The 17,797-nt window shown below is 42.5% G+C and overlaps 1 protein-coding gene across 1 annotated transcript; it reads left to right on the forward strand.

Annotated features, from left to right (window-relative positions):
* Positions 1 to 121: 121 nt before the first annotated feature.
* On the forward strand, positions 122 to 17,541 carry hgh1 (HGH1 homolog). The gene is made up of 10 exons (XM_079241910.1): positions 122 to 250; positions 2,118 to 2,232; positions 6,914 to 7,052; positions 7,144 to 7,281; positions 10,394 to 10,545; positions 11,233 to 11,333; positions 11,797 to 11,895; positions 13,718 to 13,809; positions 13,885 to 14,007; positions 15,862 to 17,541. The coding sequence occupies exons 2-10, from the start codon at positions 2,123 to 2,125 to the stop codon at positions 16,033 to 16,035; spliced, it is 1,128 nt and encodes a 375-aa protein (XP_079098036.1). The 5' UTR covers positions 122 to 250; positions 2,118 to 2,122; the 3' UTR covers positions 16,036 to 17,541.
* Positions 17,542 to 17,797: the final 256 nt, after the last annotated feature.

A 17,797-nucleotide genomic window follows, 5' to 3' on the forward strand; every position in this document is an offset into this window, starting at 1 on the left:
GAGGAGTCGCGAAGGGTTTTGAAACATAATGAAGGTGTTGAACTCTTTAAACACTAGAGGGCAGTAAAGACTGAAGAAGAAGTGTTTTAACTTCCTGAAAACATCCAGAAGAAGAAAAAACGGAAGTTTTTCAGTCTGATGTGTCCACATGTCTGTTTCTCCCCAGTTATGTCTCATTTCACAGGAAAATAATTACCTACTGGAATTATAAATGAGAAATAAAAACTGGATCCGTTGTGCTGAATTAAAGGTGAGACTCCTTACAGTAGATGTTTTATTTATTTTTAAGAACAAACATCCTTTTTTCCACAGACTTCAGCTGAAGTTTGGATTTGTAAAGGAAGAAATCAGAATATTAGTTATTAATGCAACTTTGGGTTTATTCATATGGCAGTTTCGCGGGGGAGATGATATTAACAAGTCTTGTTTTACCACAGTCAGCTGTTTACTCACACATACAGAGATATTTTACGTTTTGTGACATCTGCTGAACTGTCAAAAGAAAACTAGTACTGCTGTTGAAGTGGATCAAGACTTTCAATCACTGCAATTCTGACATGATTTATTGTTGCTGCAAAATTTTGGAATAAAAAAGTAACTTTATGTCTTGGCAATGTGTCTGATCAAGATTGTCATGTTTCAGAGACTGTGATGGTCACCACACAGGATTGATTGAAGCAAAATTACTTCTCATACAATAGTAAAGGTGCTGTAAAAAAAAAAAAAAGTTGTTAATTTAGAGCTTTGGTGATTCAGACAATGTCAGAATCAGCTGAAAATGCGTCTGACACTTCAGTGTCTGCAATGCAGTGTAAACATTACTGTGGAGTGGATGGCAAGCCATTCTTCCAGTAAAGCTGTGCGCAGCTCCACTCATTCAGATGCACACTGACTGAGAGTGCATCTGACTGAAATCTGCAATTCAGTCCAAACATGCACAGTTAGGTTGCAGTCAGGGGACCGGACTGGCCACCCCATTCTTGTGATGCTCTCTTCAAGAAATCCCTTCACCAACCTTGCTCGATGTGGGCATTGTGATCCATTAGCAGGAAATCTGGCCACATTGCTCCTGCATAATGTCCAACATCAGGCCGTAGGATTTCATCCCTGTATCTCTGTCCAGTGAGGCTGCCGTTTTCAATAACCACAAGATTTCTCTCCATGCCATGACTGAAGCTCCCCCAAAGCTGTCATGCTGCACAGTGTTCTGTTGCAAATTTTACTCTCCAGGGCGTCACAGACTCTCTTGCATCTGTCCAAGAAGTCTACACAGAAACGAGACTCGTCAGTAAAGAGCACATTGTCCAGCACTAGTCCACCTTGAGTGCTCTCTGTGGCAAACTGCAGCCATGCTTGCATGTGTGCTCTAGTCAGAGGTATCCTCGCTGCTGGTCTTCGAGCCCTCAAGTCAGCTTCATGCAGTCGTCTTCGTACTGTCTGAGTGAAACACGCACTCCTGTTGCATTATGCAGTTGTTCCGCAGGCTGACTGCAAGCAAGAACCGGTTCCTTTGGGCTTGTAGTGTGAGGAATCTGTCTTAGGCAGATGTTGTAGCCCTCTGTTGTCCGCCACCATCACTTCTGCTGACACTACCAGACCTGTATCGAGCCCATGCCCTGGAAATGACACTCTGTGCTGTCACAGTAGCAGCTGAAACTCCCCTCTGCGTCATTCCTCCTCACAGCGTCCCAATAGCCTTATTCAGGTCAGCATTACTTATTCTTCCTTTATGCTTTGCATGTGGCATTGTTGTTGCTTTTCACTTCAAAAGAAGCTGTTAAAGCCTTAAATGATCACCCACGCCGAGTGAAGGTCATCATTGCTTGATTGTGTTACAGACCATGCTGGACCTCGTGTCAAACAATCATGTTTGGAGGTGACACAAATTAATAAAGCATCAAGTTTAGTTCACCAAAACATTGCCAATACATCACACCATCGAGATGCACTGAGATAATGTACCAACGATTTTTTGCCTTTATTTACCTTTTATGAGAAATCTTGTCTACTTATGACATCACACAAAACAGAATAATTTATTGTGCTGATTCTATCGCATGTTGTGGCATCAGTAGATAAATGCCTGCTGATAAATGGTTGTGGTTTGTTGTTTCCAGACAAGATGCTGAGTGATTCTGAAGCTGCAGAGCTGCTGTCCTTCCTGACCCCCAACACACGCCCTGATGTCAAAGGGAGGGCCACCGAGTACATCCTAGGACTATCTGGACACAGGTGGGATGAGGATAAAGACGACAATAGAATAGTTTGTGCCCACTACTCAGCTGTTCTCGACCCTGATATAGATGCTGGTTCTCAGCCAGAACACTTCCTCCGTTGTGCGACCCTGACCTGTTTTAACTTTTAACTTCTCACCACAGACATATGAAAAGGATGCACATCACATATGCTGATTAACAGAACACCGATCCTAAAGGCTGTGCTGCCTATGCGCTGAGTTATTCAGCATTTGTAGTAAAATAAATGTAGTAGTTTCAAATCTCTCTGTGTTGTCTGCAGTGAGAGTTCCTCTTTTCATTTGGCAAAAGTGCTCTGTACGCTGTTTCCTCATCAAACTACACCTTATTAGCCTCAATAGAATATAATAAAATAATCCTTTATTTGTCTGTTAAAAGGAAAAATCTGCATCGTACAGCAGCAGGGTGGACCAAAACCAGAGAAATGAAACACTAGCAGGCTAAACACACAGTCTCCTGTCTGCCTGACATGTAATGGTGAGACATGCAGTTCTATACGTGTTTTGTGATCTGAGCTAAATTCGGGCGATTTGAGATGATGTGATAAGTATTATTATCGACATAACTGAGTATAGTCTGGACTTTATCCTCTCTGTTCATAGTATGTTTGCAGCTGATGAAACTCGTACAAAAAAATAAAATGCTGAAAATATTAGAGTGTTGATGCAGGTAAAAATCAGTCCTGAAATAATGGATGTCCAAGAATCCCCCCTGGTATGGAGAAATACTGAGAATTATCCCACTGGAAATAGTTTCTACTTGGATGACAGTATGGAAGAGTTTATTAGAAGTTGTATGTGAAAGTGTATCATCTGAAAATGACAGCATTTTTTATGAAGAGAAGTATTGTGCAGCCAGTAAATGAAACATAAATGGAGACAAATGAATTTTGCAGTGAGAAACACAGTTATTACTTTGCAGACTGTGTTAGCACATTAGTTAAAACAATCTTGCACAGTTAAATGTAACGCAGGTTCAGTCCTTTAGCAGAGCTGGTTTTACAGTTTGGCATCAGGATGGAAACCAGCGGGAAACCTGCAGTAACATGACGTTGTTGAAAAGTGTTTTAACTCGCTGCGTCTCAGTGCTTTATGGCTGCTGCTCAGATAGAACAGTGTCAAATAATGATCATTAATCTGGCAGGAATATTATTGTTTGCTCTTTTCCTTCCCTGGCAGACCTTGCTATCTGTCACTGCCTCTGCATGAGTAATGAAAATATTACAGGTCCCCTCCCATCCTAATCACAACTCTTTCACCTGACAGCCATCTGGAAGTTGTGACAGGAGAAAGTCGAACAAACAAACTCAAGACTTCTGTTTTTCCACCCCATGAAAGACAATGACAGTGAAAATAAGCTACTTTTTAATCTAAATGTTTAAAGCTCATCTGACTTAATTCATTTATGTATTGAAGATAAGTTCATTTCCAGCATTAAGGTTCCTCTGTAGTGCGGTAGACTGATCCAGGAGCAACTCTGTAATTGCTGCAAATGTTTGATTAGATTATTATTTTTTCTTCATATAATGTCTTGTCCAGCATTTAAGCAAGCAGAAAAATTGTCTGGATCCTGTGTTCTGCTGAGCACAATTACTTTGCCAAGGGGAGCTTTATAGATATAATGATCCCCTTGACATTCCTGATTTTCTTATTTTATTTTTTAAATTTATTTATCATAATTGTTGGTATCACAGATTTTACTGCTGGACCAGACCGGATGGATAGAAATGGGACAGAGAGAGAACCAAATTAAAAAAAAACAACAAAAAAACAGTGAAAAACACCTCGTAGAGAGAGAAAGAGAGAGAAAAACATACATACATATGCATATACATGCGCATATACACACATATACACATACAAGCCAACTATATAGATTCATTGTCCCTCTGCAGGAGAATAAAGTCATTAACTGTCAGGGGCACCAGAAACTCTATAAACATAGAAAGTAAACTAACTGCTGTCAGTAAATAAACCTGCAGGAGGACTCACAAAGGAAAGAGGCAGGCGAGGAGAACCTCGAGACCCGGACAACTGGCAGCCATGCCCAAGCACAAACCCCAACCGTCCCACTCCGGAGCCAGCCATGCGTCCGCCCAGGAGGTGGCGGTTGGGGGCCCCAGCTAGAGTCCCCAGCAGTCAGGGGAAAAAGCCCCCAGCGGGGCCCAGACCGGCAAGGGCCAGTCCCGCCGGGCACCTGGCAGACAGAGTGCCAGGACCCCAAGAGCCCGAAGGCAACCCCCCCACCCCCCGCAGGCAGAGGGCACATCCCATGCCAACGTACGGCCAGGATCCCCAGATCGCCACTGAGCGGCAGCCAGACCACATCCCAGTACACTGGTCGCGTACAAGACACCCCCCCCCCGAACACACACATCCAAACACTCACAGACCCATACTTCCTCCCATGCGTCATCTCACACTTCCTTACCCCCCATACTCCCCCATACACACAACATACCTACCCCATAAAACAACTCTCCTCACAAATCCCCCCTCCACACACCTCAACACACGGCCCTCTACTCACCACTCATTCACACATTTCTTTCTTTATCCACACACATCCCCACCCCAACTCAAAATCACTCACTCCTCCCCACACACAGATACCCCAACCCACCCTTCTGTATCCACTCACACGCTGCCCCATGTGCGTGCTCACATCTCCCACCCCATCCCTCCATTTCTACACACCCACACACGCCCCTTCAAACACGCCCCTACCCCGACCCCCACTTACATACTCCCTCTTTATTCACACACACACCATACCCCCCACCCCATCCCCATTCACACACTCCACTCTACACAAACACACACACCCCTACACCCCCTCCATCTACGTTCAGTCCTCCTTATACACAAGCACACTTCATCATACACACACTTAACCCATTACGCCCCCCCACCCACCAACATACCTCCCAACATACACACCTCCACCCAACCGCATACACTTACCCCCTACCGAAATTCTTTCAGCCCGATTTGTACCCTTAACCCCCCCCCCCCATCTTCCATTTGCAATTTCCTCCATTCTCTCCCACACGCCCTTATCTTTCTTTCCCAACATGCCTCGTGTGAGACGCCCCTGGGGGAGAGAGGAAAGGAAGGCCCCAATCAGGGCCCCCATTACTACTGCCCACCACTCCCAGCGTCCCACCACCACCCCGCAAATGAAGCCAACCCAGCACCTCCCATAGCCGAACAGCACCTCCCCCCAGCCAAGCCAGCCCAGACCCAGGCCTATTGGACAGCACTTTTCCCCGCCTGAACCCCCGAGGCAAAGCCCCAAAAATAGGAGTGCAGCGATCAAGACCACCTTGATGGCCTTTCTGGCCCCCCAGCACAACATGCACACCTCCCAACACCCTGCCTGTATGTGATGTAGAGCGGGGAAGGAGGGGGGTCTGGGGGTTTAGGTCCAGAGGGAAGTGAGCTTCCCTCCAAAAAATGAGCACGTCCCCATTCCTGGGTTCCCCGTGGATCAGGACCAGGACAAGCCAGGGACAGCTTCCCCAACAGCCAGGGCCCTCAAGGGCCACAGAAGGCACTAACCAACCACACAAAAGGGGACGGGAAGACAAGAAGAGGAGGGGCGGCAGAAGGAGATCCCAGACCAAAGGTCTACCATCCCCCACCAACACAAGACGCCCCCCCACACGAAGACATATCACAGTCCCTCCTCATCTACACCCCCATACATACACTCACCATAATCCTAGTATAAACCCATCTACACACACACACACCTGCAGACACACATACACCCACATCTTGACACATACAGGCCCACACACACATTTTGTCTACCCACCACTAGTGGGGCTGGGTCGGTGGGCATTGGCTCCGTGGCGGGTGGTCGTGCCTCTGTGGGGTGGAGTGGGGTGGGCAGTGGTCCTGGGGTCCACTGCCAATCCAGTTCACCCCAGCACAGGCCAATCCCCCACCCCCAAGAGGGGGGGGGGGCAGCCCCTGGATCCGGACCCCAGGACCACTGCCCACCCCACCCCACCCCACAGAGGCACGACCACCCGCCACGGAGCCAATGCCCACCGACCCAGCCCCACTAGTGACCCCGCCCCACTGCCGCAAGGCAACTCCAACCACTGATCCTCCCAAAAATTTGTGACCATTCATTCTGATTAACATTATGATATAAGTCTGCTTCCCATTTAGAAGTTGAGAGAGAGATGGAGTCTTCTAGCTTTAATAGTAATCTATATATGTTTGATCGTAGTTTCGAGGAATTCCGATTTAAGAATTCTGCAGCCCTGACAGGTAGCTGCAAGTTTAATCGATCAGGGGGTGTATTTCTTACCGATAATAGATTTAAGTTGGTGGTATTGTAAGAATTTGGTACTGATGATTTCATATTGTAAAGTAATTACAACAAATGACAGAAAGTTTCCATTTTCTATTATATTTTTTTAAACTGTTTTACTCCTTTATTCTTCCACAGAGGGAAGTTTATCATCTTTCTGTTTTGTAGGATGTCAGGATTACTCCAGATGGGTGTGAGCTTACATGGAATAAGTGCAGACTTGGTTACTTTCAGGAATTCCCACCAAGCCATTAAAAAGGAGCTGATGCTAATGCTTTTAAAACACTTTGTTTGATTAGAATTAAAAATAAGTCTTAAATGTTTCTTTTCAGGGATGGTTGCCGCTTCCTGCGCTCTAAACCCGCCTTGATATCCGTTCTGTTTGCCCTGACATCTGACCCATCTGTTGCCATAGCGAAGGACTGCTACCACATCCTCATCAACCTGTCAGCTGATGAGACTCTGCACCAGGTAAGCAGTGGGGAGCAAACTACAAAACAGATGATTTATCTTCGATTACGAACTTATCACAGGTGCGTGTTTTTTGGTTTGTGTTGTCCAGGTTTTGGTTAATGAGGTCAAAGTCCTTCCAGTGTTGTTAAAGAACATTCTGGATCCGGAGTACTTGTTCGCTGATCAGATCTCAACCATCCTGTCAAACCTGACTCGTCATGAGAGGACCTGCAAGACAGTGTTTGAGGTGAGCCTGTGGACTTGGGTTGTCAGGTGTTCGTCAGTGAACAAAAGCACCTGCCAGACTGTGATGTTTAAAGCAACAGCACCTAACAATACCTTACCATCCACTATGTCAGGCCCATCTTGCTGGTTGGACCCCCTTCTACCTTAGAAACAGCTTGAATAGCAGCATAGATTCAACAGGGTGTTGAAAACATTCCTCAGAGATTTTGCTCTATATTGACATGAAAGCATCACACAGTTGCTGCAGATTTGACAACTGCATATGATTGGTGACAATCTCCTGCTCCACAACATCCCAAAGATGCGCTATTGGACTGAGATCTGGTTACTGTGGAGGCCGCTGGAGTATAGTGAACTCATTGTCATGTTCAGGAAAGAAGTTGGAGGTGATTTAAACTTTGTGACATGCTGCATTTTCCTTCTGAACATATCCATCAGAAGATGTCACACTGCCTTGACAAAGAATGCCATATATGTGTTAAACATGACAAACTTTGTCCTGTTATATGGTGCATTTTAGAAAGAAGTTGATAAACTACAGTGTGATGCACACCTGAGCATAAGAAAGGCTTAGCTTAGCAAGTTAAGGCAGGTTAATGTTTCATAGCTACTAAAGGTTGATAATGATCCAATAATATTTCGTGAGCTTATATTTCATCAATGTGGCCATGATAACATAAGTAGCATCACTATTAACACCAAAAACAGAATACTTCTACTCTTCAAGAAGTCATTTATTTTTTTCTAAAATAATACATTAAAGATGCATTGCGTAACTTTCTGACCTTAAAACTGCGTGTTCTGGACTTGTTTGAGGACACAGTGACAACTATCATGTGCATTTCTGGAGACGCCGCTACCCAGCAACACTATACAACTTTTTCATCCTGGACGCTGTGTGACGTTGCAGCAGAGTTTTGCTTCACGCTAGAAAACACACTGGCTGTTTTGAGCACGCAACATGGCTGATTCAGCAAAGAAACGCAAGAATGTTGAAAAAGAGAAAGGAACAAAACAAGAGTCATTGTAAGATTGTCTTTCGCTGGAAAGAGCTAACAGGTCAGGTGGGATGCAAGATGGATGCTGAATCAGCTGTTGATAGGGGGCGTGTGACGGCAAAATGGCTTAAGTTCTACAGTGTGTCTTTAAAGAACTCAGACAGAAACACAATTCTGCATGCATGATAAGCATATATTATATATATTACATATTACAGCGTAAGCAATCACTTTGGCGCTCCTGCCTTGCTGCCATCCTGTCCATCACACACAGGAGACCCTCCATTAAAGCCTTTCTGCCTTCCTTTGCACCTTTTCCTGAAGAACTGCAGCATACTACTGAAGCGTGCATCACTTTGCCCCTGCTGATCAGCATCTGATGCAGGCATGTCCTTTAGCCTTTTCTCTTTCCTGGGAAAAACACAGGGAGGGTGGAGGGAATGATTTCTAACACTGTGCAACTCAGAAAGATGTATTTAAAATGCAATAGCATGTTTTCTTTACCAAGCATGGTGCTGGAAGCTGGCTGCTACTGACTGATGGTGGGTGATGTTGACACTGGCTCTGCAGTGACTGGGGGGTTGAACATTTCAGAATAAAACTAATCAAGTTATAAAAATGAAGTATTATAGTTGTCATCAGTTTTGATCCCCATCCAAACAAAACGAGCTGCCTACATGCATGCCTACATGGTATGTTTGTGCTTGGTACTTGTCACCAGCAGTATATGAAGCAGCAGAGATGATACATTTGCATGTTGGGATGTTTACCTGGTGCAGGGTGGCCGAGGGTGCTGTTAGCGACAGATGGCAGAGCGATGCTGATTGATCCAGTGGCTGGTTCAGGTGCAGTAACTGAAGGTATAGACATTTCAGAATATAAACACACGTTATAAACACGAATGACGGCTAATAAAGCTAACCTTTTTTTTTTTTTAATAACACACATGACTAGGGGAAGAATAAATACAAGGTACATAATAGTGAAACAGTCTGATTCGTCAAAAGATCTAGCAGTAATTTTATCAAGACTTTAACATTTTAAAAAATATTTTAATCCAGTAGTTACGAATGAGCCTGTTGTTGCCGTCTGGTCATAGTGGCTCAGTGAGTTTCCCTTTTTTTTTCATTTAATTAAAGAAGTATTTGTATACCTGTTGTATACATGATCTGTTTATATTTGGCTTTTGTTGCAGCATTAAACTGAGAGCAGACTTCACACAGCAGCAGCCTGAAGGGTTGAAACAAGTCAGGATGGATCCGTGCTTTCATGTTTCCGCCTAATTCTGATCCTACCATCTGAATGGAGCTGAAATGGAGACTCATCAGAAAACATTAAAGCAAAAGAAAAAAAACCCAAAACATTTTTCCATTTGTTATTGTCCAGGTTTGGTGAGTCTGTGTGAATTATAGCCTCAGTTTCCTGTTCTTACCTGACAGGAGTGGCTTTAGGTGTGGTCTTCTGCTGTCGTCCATCTGCTTCAGGGTTGAATGTGTTGTGTATTCACAGATGATGTTCAGCAGATCTTAGTGGCTATTTAAGTTCCTGTTACCTTCCTGTCATCTCCAACCTGTTTGTCCATTCACCTCTGGCATCCAAATGACTGTTCGGTTACTGCTTACTTGACATTTTCTTAGTTTTTCCAGATCATTCTCTGTAAAATGGTTGTGTGTGAAAATCTCACTGGATCTGAAATACTCTGACCAACAACCATTCCAGGCTAAAAGTCACTTAAAGTCCCCTTTCTTCCTGATTCTGATGCTAAATTTGAACTACAGCAAGTCGTCTTGACCATGTCTGCATCAGTAAACATATTGCATTGCTGCCATTTGATTGGCTGATTAGATATTTATGCTAACTACCGGTGAACAGGTGGATCTGAAAAAGTAAAGGAGGGTGTATAAAGTAACTTAAGATATGGGGAAATCTTTCCCACCTTTCTTTGTTTGGTAAATCTCATTGTCATGTTTTTTTGGGAAAGTCCTAGTAATCAAATTCTGCACTCCGGTTATGAACAGATTCAAAGTCACACAGTTCAGTCTTGTTATTCCCATCAGGTGGAGCCCTCTGTGTAAACGCACTACTGAGAGATAAAGAGTGTATGTGCTCTGTCAGGTCCTGCAGGAGGAGGTTGGTTTGGCAAAGATGGTGGAGATCTTCTGCATCGAAGCTTACAATAAGAAGGCTAAGCTCCACTACCTGGGTGCTCTGCTGTCCAACGTGACTCAACTGCCTGAGGCCAGAAACTACATCATGGACAAGGACAGGTAACTGCTGACAATGCAGAATGAGCAGAAACAGGAGATCCACGCAGATCTTTTCATGTGTGGATTTGAGATATTTAGTCATGTCTGCTGTTTGCTTGTGGTTGATGTCATGTGCATGGGGTGGGATCAGTGCATATCACACCTCCTAAATCAGTGTTTTTCAACTTCTTTTGAGCCAAGGCACACTTTTTTTTTCACTGAAAAATCACAAGGCACACTACAAACCAAATTTTTTTTTTTTTTTTAAAGTCCATATTATTTATATAAAGTCCATCTTGTCAAAGCCTCTTGAATAGAAATCAGATAAACACACAAGAAAAAGGAATTTTATCATCTTTCACTGGGACCAGTTTGGATGTACACACAGATGCTTTTTAGACCAATTAGGTGGAATTGGGTAATTTCTCAGGGCACACCTGATAATCTCTCACGGCACACTAGTGTGTCATGGCACAGTGGTTGGAAAAACACTGCCCTAAATAATAAATTTGGGGTAAATACTGCTCTTCATGTTAGAGAACTGAAAAGAAAAAGCCAATAAAAGGCTGTAAAAGGAACAAATATCTGCATCTGGATGTGCAGTCTCTGCAGGTTAGGCATGGAATAAAGAGGTTTCAGGTCACTGTAGACACGTTTTAGCTCTGCAGCCTGTGTTGCGTGTGCTCATGTTGTCTGTGTGTGTTTCAGGTGTGTAATCCAGAGGTTGTTGCCCTTCACACAGTACCAGGCGTCGGTCGTAAGAAGGGGTGGAGTCATAGGAACCCTGCGCAACTGTTGTTTCGACCACAGTAAGAGACTCATGTCCATCACTGGAAGTGATGGAAAAGTTTTCTCCACTGGCTCTTGTCACAGATCACCGCTGTGAATTCCATAATCGCACCATCAGACTGTGCTCAATTTGTTTTAACACTCAGAGTGGAGTCCATCTTCTGCTGAACACGAGACGAGTGTGTGGAGTTTTCACCATGTACAGCTTTGGCTTCAGTGGAAGTTGCGTTTTTTGTGTTTTGGTGTAAACTGGATGCAGATTGAGCTTCCTTTTTGCTTGTAACTCTGAGCCAGGCTGAAGTGAGGATGTCACCTGCACAGTTTCTGTGTGCTATAAAAAAAACTTGATAATTTTTTGAAAAGCTCAAGCAAAACCTTGAAATAAGTCAAATTTTAGATGAGAAAACTTCATAGCAGCCTCTTTGTAAAGCCAGCTGTTTCCACATTAAGTTATTCAAATGAACGCTCTGCTCCACTGTCCAGCCCATCATGAGTGGTTGCTAAGCGACGCTGTGGACATCCTGCCTTTCCTCCTGCTGCCACTGGCTGGTCCAGAGGAGTTGACGGAAGAGGAAAATGAAGGTAAGTCTGAGGTATTTTCTGCATTTCTCTGGTTTCCTGTCTGTCAAAGAATTGACTTAAAATCCTGCTTAGATTACGAAGCACTGAATTGTTTTAGGCTAAAATACATTCAGGATCTTATGATTTGTTGTGGACCAACTAAAGTAAACTTGAACGAGCAGCATTCAGTTTTAATATTTCTCACATGTAAAACAACCTTCCAGAAACCTGAAGGTCTGCCGAAACTCTCAGCTGCAAACTTTTCTGTTTGCTACCTTTTATCAGAACTTTGATTTTACGTTAGCTTTTTATGCTCTAATTTAACATCTTTTCCGTTTAGGTGAGTTTTGATGAGCTTTTTAATCCTTATTTAACATCCCACTGTCATACTTTTCATGTTCTACATAAAGCACATTGAATCGTCTTGTACATCTACACCAGGGGTATTCTGTTGGGTCCTACAAGGGGCCACAATCCAGCAGGTTTTCCATGTACTTCTGCTTCATCTCACCTGAATCAAATGAAATGGATCTAACAGCCTATCAGGTTCTCCACAAAGATTAATTCTTTTGAGTCAGCTGGATAGCGGCCCTCGTAGGACCACTGTGCTACACAAACTTGCCTTGTCTTTATGACATTAAAACGTAAAATACCAACCCTAGTCCATCAGGCACACTTCAGGCAGAGGTATTTAGAAATAAAGATCATATTTGTTAAGTGGCAGTTGCCATTGTTAAACAGGTTTATCACCAGACCTGGTATTTAAAGTTAGTCATACATCTCAACTCCCCAGCAAAGTCCTATTAACCCTGAGGGCTCTGATAACTATTTCAGTTGTTTAAATACTTTTGCCTTTAAATGCCATTTAACCTTCATCTCTATGGTCCGACAATTATTTGTTCTCTTTGAAAGTGGAGTATGTAAGATTTTCAATATTTAAAAAAAAAATTAACTAAAAAAAATAACTACAATCATAATTAGATAGTTTTTTTAAAGCATGGCGGTTCCAGTCTGTCCATATTTGATGTGTTATTAAACTACAAGTTTAATTAATGACAAAGACCCTTCTTAAATGTTTGCCTACCAGTAAATGCTTTTTGTCATTTGTTATTAATTAAACTTGTAATTTAATAACGCATCAAATATGAACAGACTGAAACCTACATGTTCAAAAAACTATCTAATTATGATTGCAGTTATTTTATTAGTTAATTTTTTTTTTTTAAATATTGAAAATGTTACATACTCCACCTTTAACCTACATTATTAATATGTTTGACCCTGAAGTGCACAAAAATCATCAGTTCCAAATAGAAAGCTGTCATCTGGAGTCTCCAGGTCAGCTCCACCAGACTGTCCAGCTTCAACCTCCAGGCTGTCAGGAGATGAAATCTAACCAACCACCACCACCAAAACATTTTGATGAAGTTCAGATGATCATATCTGCTTTTATGATTTATTAGTGTCAAACAAAAACTGGACCAACACCAGAGAAACTGGTTGTTTTCATTTGATGATGCAAAAATACTTCGGCTTCATTTAAAGCGGGGGTTGTTGACCCTGGTCCTCGAGGGCTGGAAACCTGCAGGTTTTCCATGCATCCCTGTTCCAACACACCTGACTCAAACTAATCCCTCATTATGCAGAACTTTATTGGCTGTTGGATCCATTTCATGGAAGCCAGGTGTGTGTGGAACAGGGACACATCAAAAACCTGCAGGACAACGGCCCTCAAGGACCAATGTTGGGTACCCTTGACTGTCTCTGTTACACAGATAATCAACCATGTTGAAGCATGTACGCGCTGCTTACAGTGACTAAGAGAAGCTGATGTCATGCTCAGGTCTGCCTGTGGACCTGCAGTACCTCCCAGAGGACAAGAAACGAGAGGAGGACCCAGACATCAGGAAGATGCTTCTAGAAACTCTCTTACTGGTACGAAACAACAAACACACACATGGTAAATGTTTGCTGTCATGCAGAGCTCCTCACTGTCTGTCTGTTGCGCAGCTCACAGCGACTAAAGCTGGACGGCGTACGCTGAAAGACAAAAACGTTTATCCCATCATGAGGGAGTTTCACCGCTGGGAGAAAGACGTTCACGTTACAGAGGCCTGCGAGAAACTAGTACAGGTAGGAAACACCTGCCAATGTGTTTACAGTCAGCAGTCATGGTGCAAAAGGAGTGTATCCTCCTCCAGATGTCAGGACTTACTGCAACCTCAGATGAACAGCTCACATGTATGCATCACTGAACTGGTTAGCAATAAAATCAGGAAGACATTTTCATTGGCTTCAATTTATTTTTTTTAATGTGACTATCTTATTTATCCATTATATTTAAAACTATTTCTAATCCCATTTGGGTCCTCATATAACCTCAGACATACTGAGCACTTGTTTTTTTATGTTCCCAAAATTAAAGGGGTGCTATTATGGTATTTGGAGTTTTCTGAGCTTTCTACAGTGTTACAGTGTTGAATCCTCATCAGACATGTGAACGGCACTGTTTTTTTATCACCTAAACGCATGTTTGAGTTTGAGTTCCAGCACGCTCTCCGTTCGGTTTCCATGGCGACGAAAAACGCGTCGTTTTAGAGAGTTTTTTCTACTTGGAAATCCTTGTGACGTCCCGGGGGATAAGGTTCGGTGATTGGTTACCTTCTACTGGTTAACAAGGGCATGTACAAATACATCAGGCGGGTGGAAAACGTGGGATAAAGTTATTTCCAACGATGGCTGGTGAGTTTACCAAAGAGAGACATCCTGCTGCATTCGTTGCTGTGGGTTGCTGTTTTCCACTTTGTTTTCAGGGTCTGATTCAGGTTCCAACATGTAGGGCTGTAAGCTATGTGTTGACATTGTATTTTGTTTTTTTATTGAGTTCATATTAGTCTAATCCTTCTGTTTATGAGATGTTACAATGACGGCAAAAGCAGTTGCAGTGCGTGCTCCCGATGTAGTGCAGTGGCGGGAGGCAGGGCTTAATGCGGAAGAGTCTCAATCCACTCGTTTTGCCCACAGGCTGATCTGACAGCCTACGGAGAGGGTCGGTCTGAAGTAAATAATGAGATTTGTGACAATAAATCCATCAATCCCAGCCCTTCTGGTCTCAGAAATAAAAAATAAATTAGCCTGAAATGCACATAATAGTTCCACTTTAAGAAAGAATTTGGCCGTCGAGCATTCAAATTCAAAGCCACATCAGACTGGAACAATTTATCTGTGTCAATCAGATCCATCACTTCTCAGCAAAGCTTTAGGACAGCTATAATCAGCTACTTACAAACAACTTGCTCTTTTTCTGATACTGTTGTATTCTTCTAAACAACTTTACTTTGAGTTATGCTGTGCAATGACCCATCACGATTGTTTTTTAAATGTCAACGGATATACTGTACTTTTCTGGTAAATGTATTTTATTTCGCTTGTGCTAAAGGTTAGGTTTATAGGGGCGATTAGAGAGTATGTCTAAGTAAGGATTGTATTGTTATCTGTATCTGTCTGGCTGCGTTGAGGACCCCCCAGATGAATCATCTCAAGGGGTTATCCTCTCAATAAATTTCAGATTTCATGTTATATTACACTGTTATTGAAAAGAAACTAAACCCAAACAAAAAGTCATTTTGTCACAAATTAAACCCACCGATTGTCAGAAGAATTTATTTTCACTGAGCCAGCATCCACGCACAACGAAAATTATTCCAGTACAACCAGTCAGAGAGCAGACAAACACATACATGTAAACATAAACATGACCAGGCAGACTGACCTCAGGATCCAGCAGCTCGTAGAAGCTTCTTCAGCAACATTACTAAACAACATGCAACATGACTAAACAATAATAAAACATTTTAAAAGGTGAAGGTAAACTTCAGTTTCCTGAACATTGCCCTGAAGAGAGCAAAAGTTGAATGAAAAACAAACAAAAAAACAGTAAATATTTGCAGATTATGAATGAGTCACCTCAACCCACCATCCTTCCAGGTGTTGATTGGTGACGAGCCGGAGAAAGGAATGGAGAACCTGCTGGAGGTGGAGATCCCTGAGGATGTGGAGGAGAAGCTAAAGGAGGCTGACGCCAAGATGCAGGAGGAGCTGGAAAAAGAGGAGAAGCGGATGCAGGAGGAGGAAGAAGAGAAGAAGAGTCATGCAGAATGAAGAGACAGAGAAAGGCAGAGTGGACTGATAAAATAAACCATCTCAGACATCAGTAAGGCATCATTGCTCTGATGTGATGGGTCATTTACTGCAAGAAACACCGTCTGTATGAAGGTCACAGAGTAAATTACCTCACAGCAGTTTTTATTTCTGAACTACTCCTCAGATTATCACCACGTTTAGTTGGAGTAAGGAAAGTTTGACAAAAAAATTGATTTCCAGAAAGGTTTTCTGATTTAAACTACTTTCTGAACACCTATGTACAAAGGAAATAATTTTGTGTTTTTGCTGATCATGTTTGTTTGGAAAATGTAAAAAAAAAAAGTGGGTTAAAAACACTCAAAGGGAGTTGGGAATTATATTTACCATCATTTTACATCAATTCTTTTTTTTTTTAATCAAGTTTTTGTACAAAGCGCTGAGCTAAATAGCCAAATAATTTACTCCTGATTGGCTTTTCTAAAACACTTTTTTAGCTTTTAAGAAAACATCATGGTGTTCAGGAAAGATGTTTGGAGAAATTTGCAAGAATGTGGTAAAAGCTGAACACACATAATTTCAGCTCTGATATGAATATTACTTTTCTATCAAGTTGACAACTTATTCGTTCATTCATTCATTATCCTAACCGCTTAGTCCGATGAAGGGTCGCGGGGAAGCTGGAGCCTATCCCAGCAGTCTTTGGGTGAAAGGCAGCTCGCCAGTCCATCGCAGGGCCAAGTTGACAACTCCCTAAAGTAAATAAAAGACACTAAAGTGACTGATATTGTCATAGGCTGCTCACTCTGAGCGCCCTGTCCTCCAATACACATGAATCCCAGTTAGTTCGACTGGATGGAAATAATCTGTGGAACAGAATTATGCCCTTTTCTTTCATAAAGATGCTCCTTTGTTTCCCAGGCTAAATGAAATAAGGACAGAAATGCCACAGGTCCTATCTTTAATAGTTAGAGAATTCAGTTGTCCTTCTTGGGTGCTGCTCAGACTGGACCCTCTTACTTTGGTGGATGCTCCTTTTATTCCCATTTTTGACGCCCTCACCTGTCACTTTGCTAATTCAAATGTACTTATTCAAATTTTTGTTGCATTTTCCAAAATTTCCCAAATTTTCTGGAAAAGAGATTCAGCCTATGGTTTTACTCCAACAGATAGTGAAATGTAAGTGTGTCATCAACTCCTCTGTATTAAAAAAGTACATTTTCATCATGAAACACTATTGTAAATAGACACTGACTGACCAGCAGGGGGGGGCATGACCCTTTACAGTTTTTTCTCACACAGACCTCAGCCTGTTCGCTCGCTCAGCCCCCCTCTCCACCCATCTGTGCGGACGTTCATCTTGCAGCTTGAAAATAAACAGACTGTAACTGAAAAATGTCAAACTCCAGCGTGACCCATGGTTTGACCCAAAAAGAAACTTCGGTCAGTGAAAGCACATAAGAAGTCATGACAACGTGGTTTTCTTTATTTAAAGAGTCTGTAATGTGATCCTTACGCTCAGATCAGTTCCATGTAAAACCGAAGATAAACCTCTGCGTACTCTGTGTGTGTGTTCACTGTTTCTTAATCTTTGTGGGGACCAGATCAGTTTAAAACCTCCAAACTAATCATATTTTTACAATGTGAGGAACCATGATGAGTTTTTAGGAAGTTAAGATCTCCCCTGAAAGTGAGGACGTTAATGAATAAATATAGAAATATAAAGGACGTCTTTGAGCTTCAGTTCGAGATCAGATCTTAGGTTTTTGAAAATGTGTGATCA

This window comes from Telmatherina bonti (genome assembly GCF_933228915.1).
Source record: "Telmatherina bonti genome assembly, chromosome: 6".
NCBI lineage: Eukaryota > Metazoa > Chordata > Actinopteri > Atheriniformes > Telmatherinidae > Telmatherina > Telmatherina bonti.

Bases quoted from the DNA above. Each gene is read 5' to 3' on its own strand.
- hgh1 (XM_079241910.1), top strand. From the start codon at position 2,123: ATGCTGAGTGATTCTGAAGCTGCAGAGCTGCTGTCCTTCCTGACCCCC. The intron at 7,282-10,393 runs GTGAGCCTGTGG...GTGCTCTGTCAG, and splicing joins CCTGCAAGACAGTGTTTGAG to GTCCTGCAGGAGGAGGTTGG. The intron at 14,008-15,861 runs GTAGGAAACACC...CCATCCTTCCAG, and splicing joins CCTGCGAGAAACTAGTACAG to GTGTTGATTGGTGACGAGCC.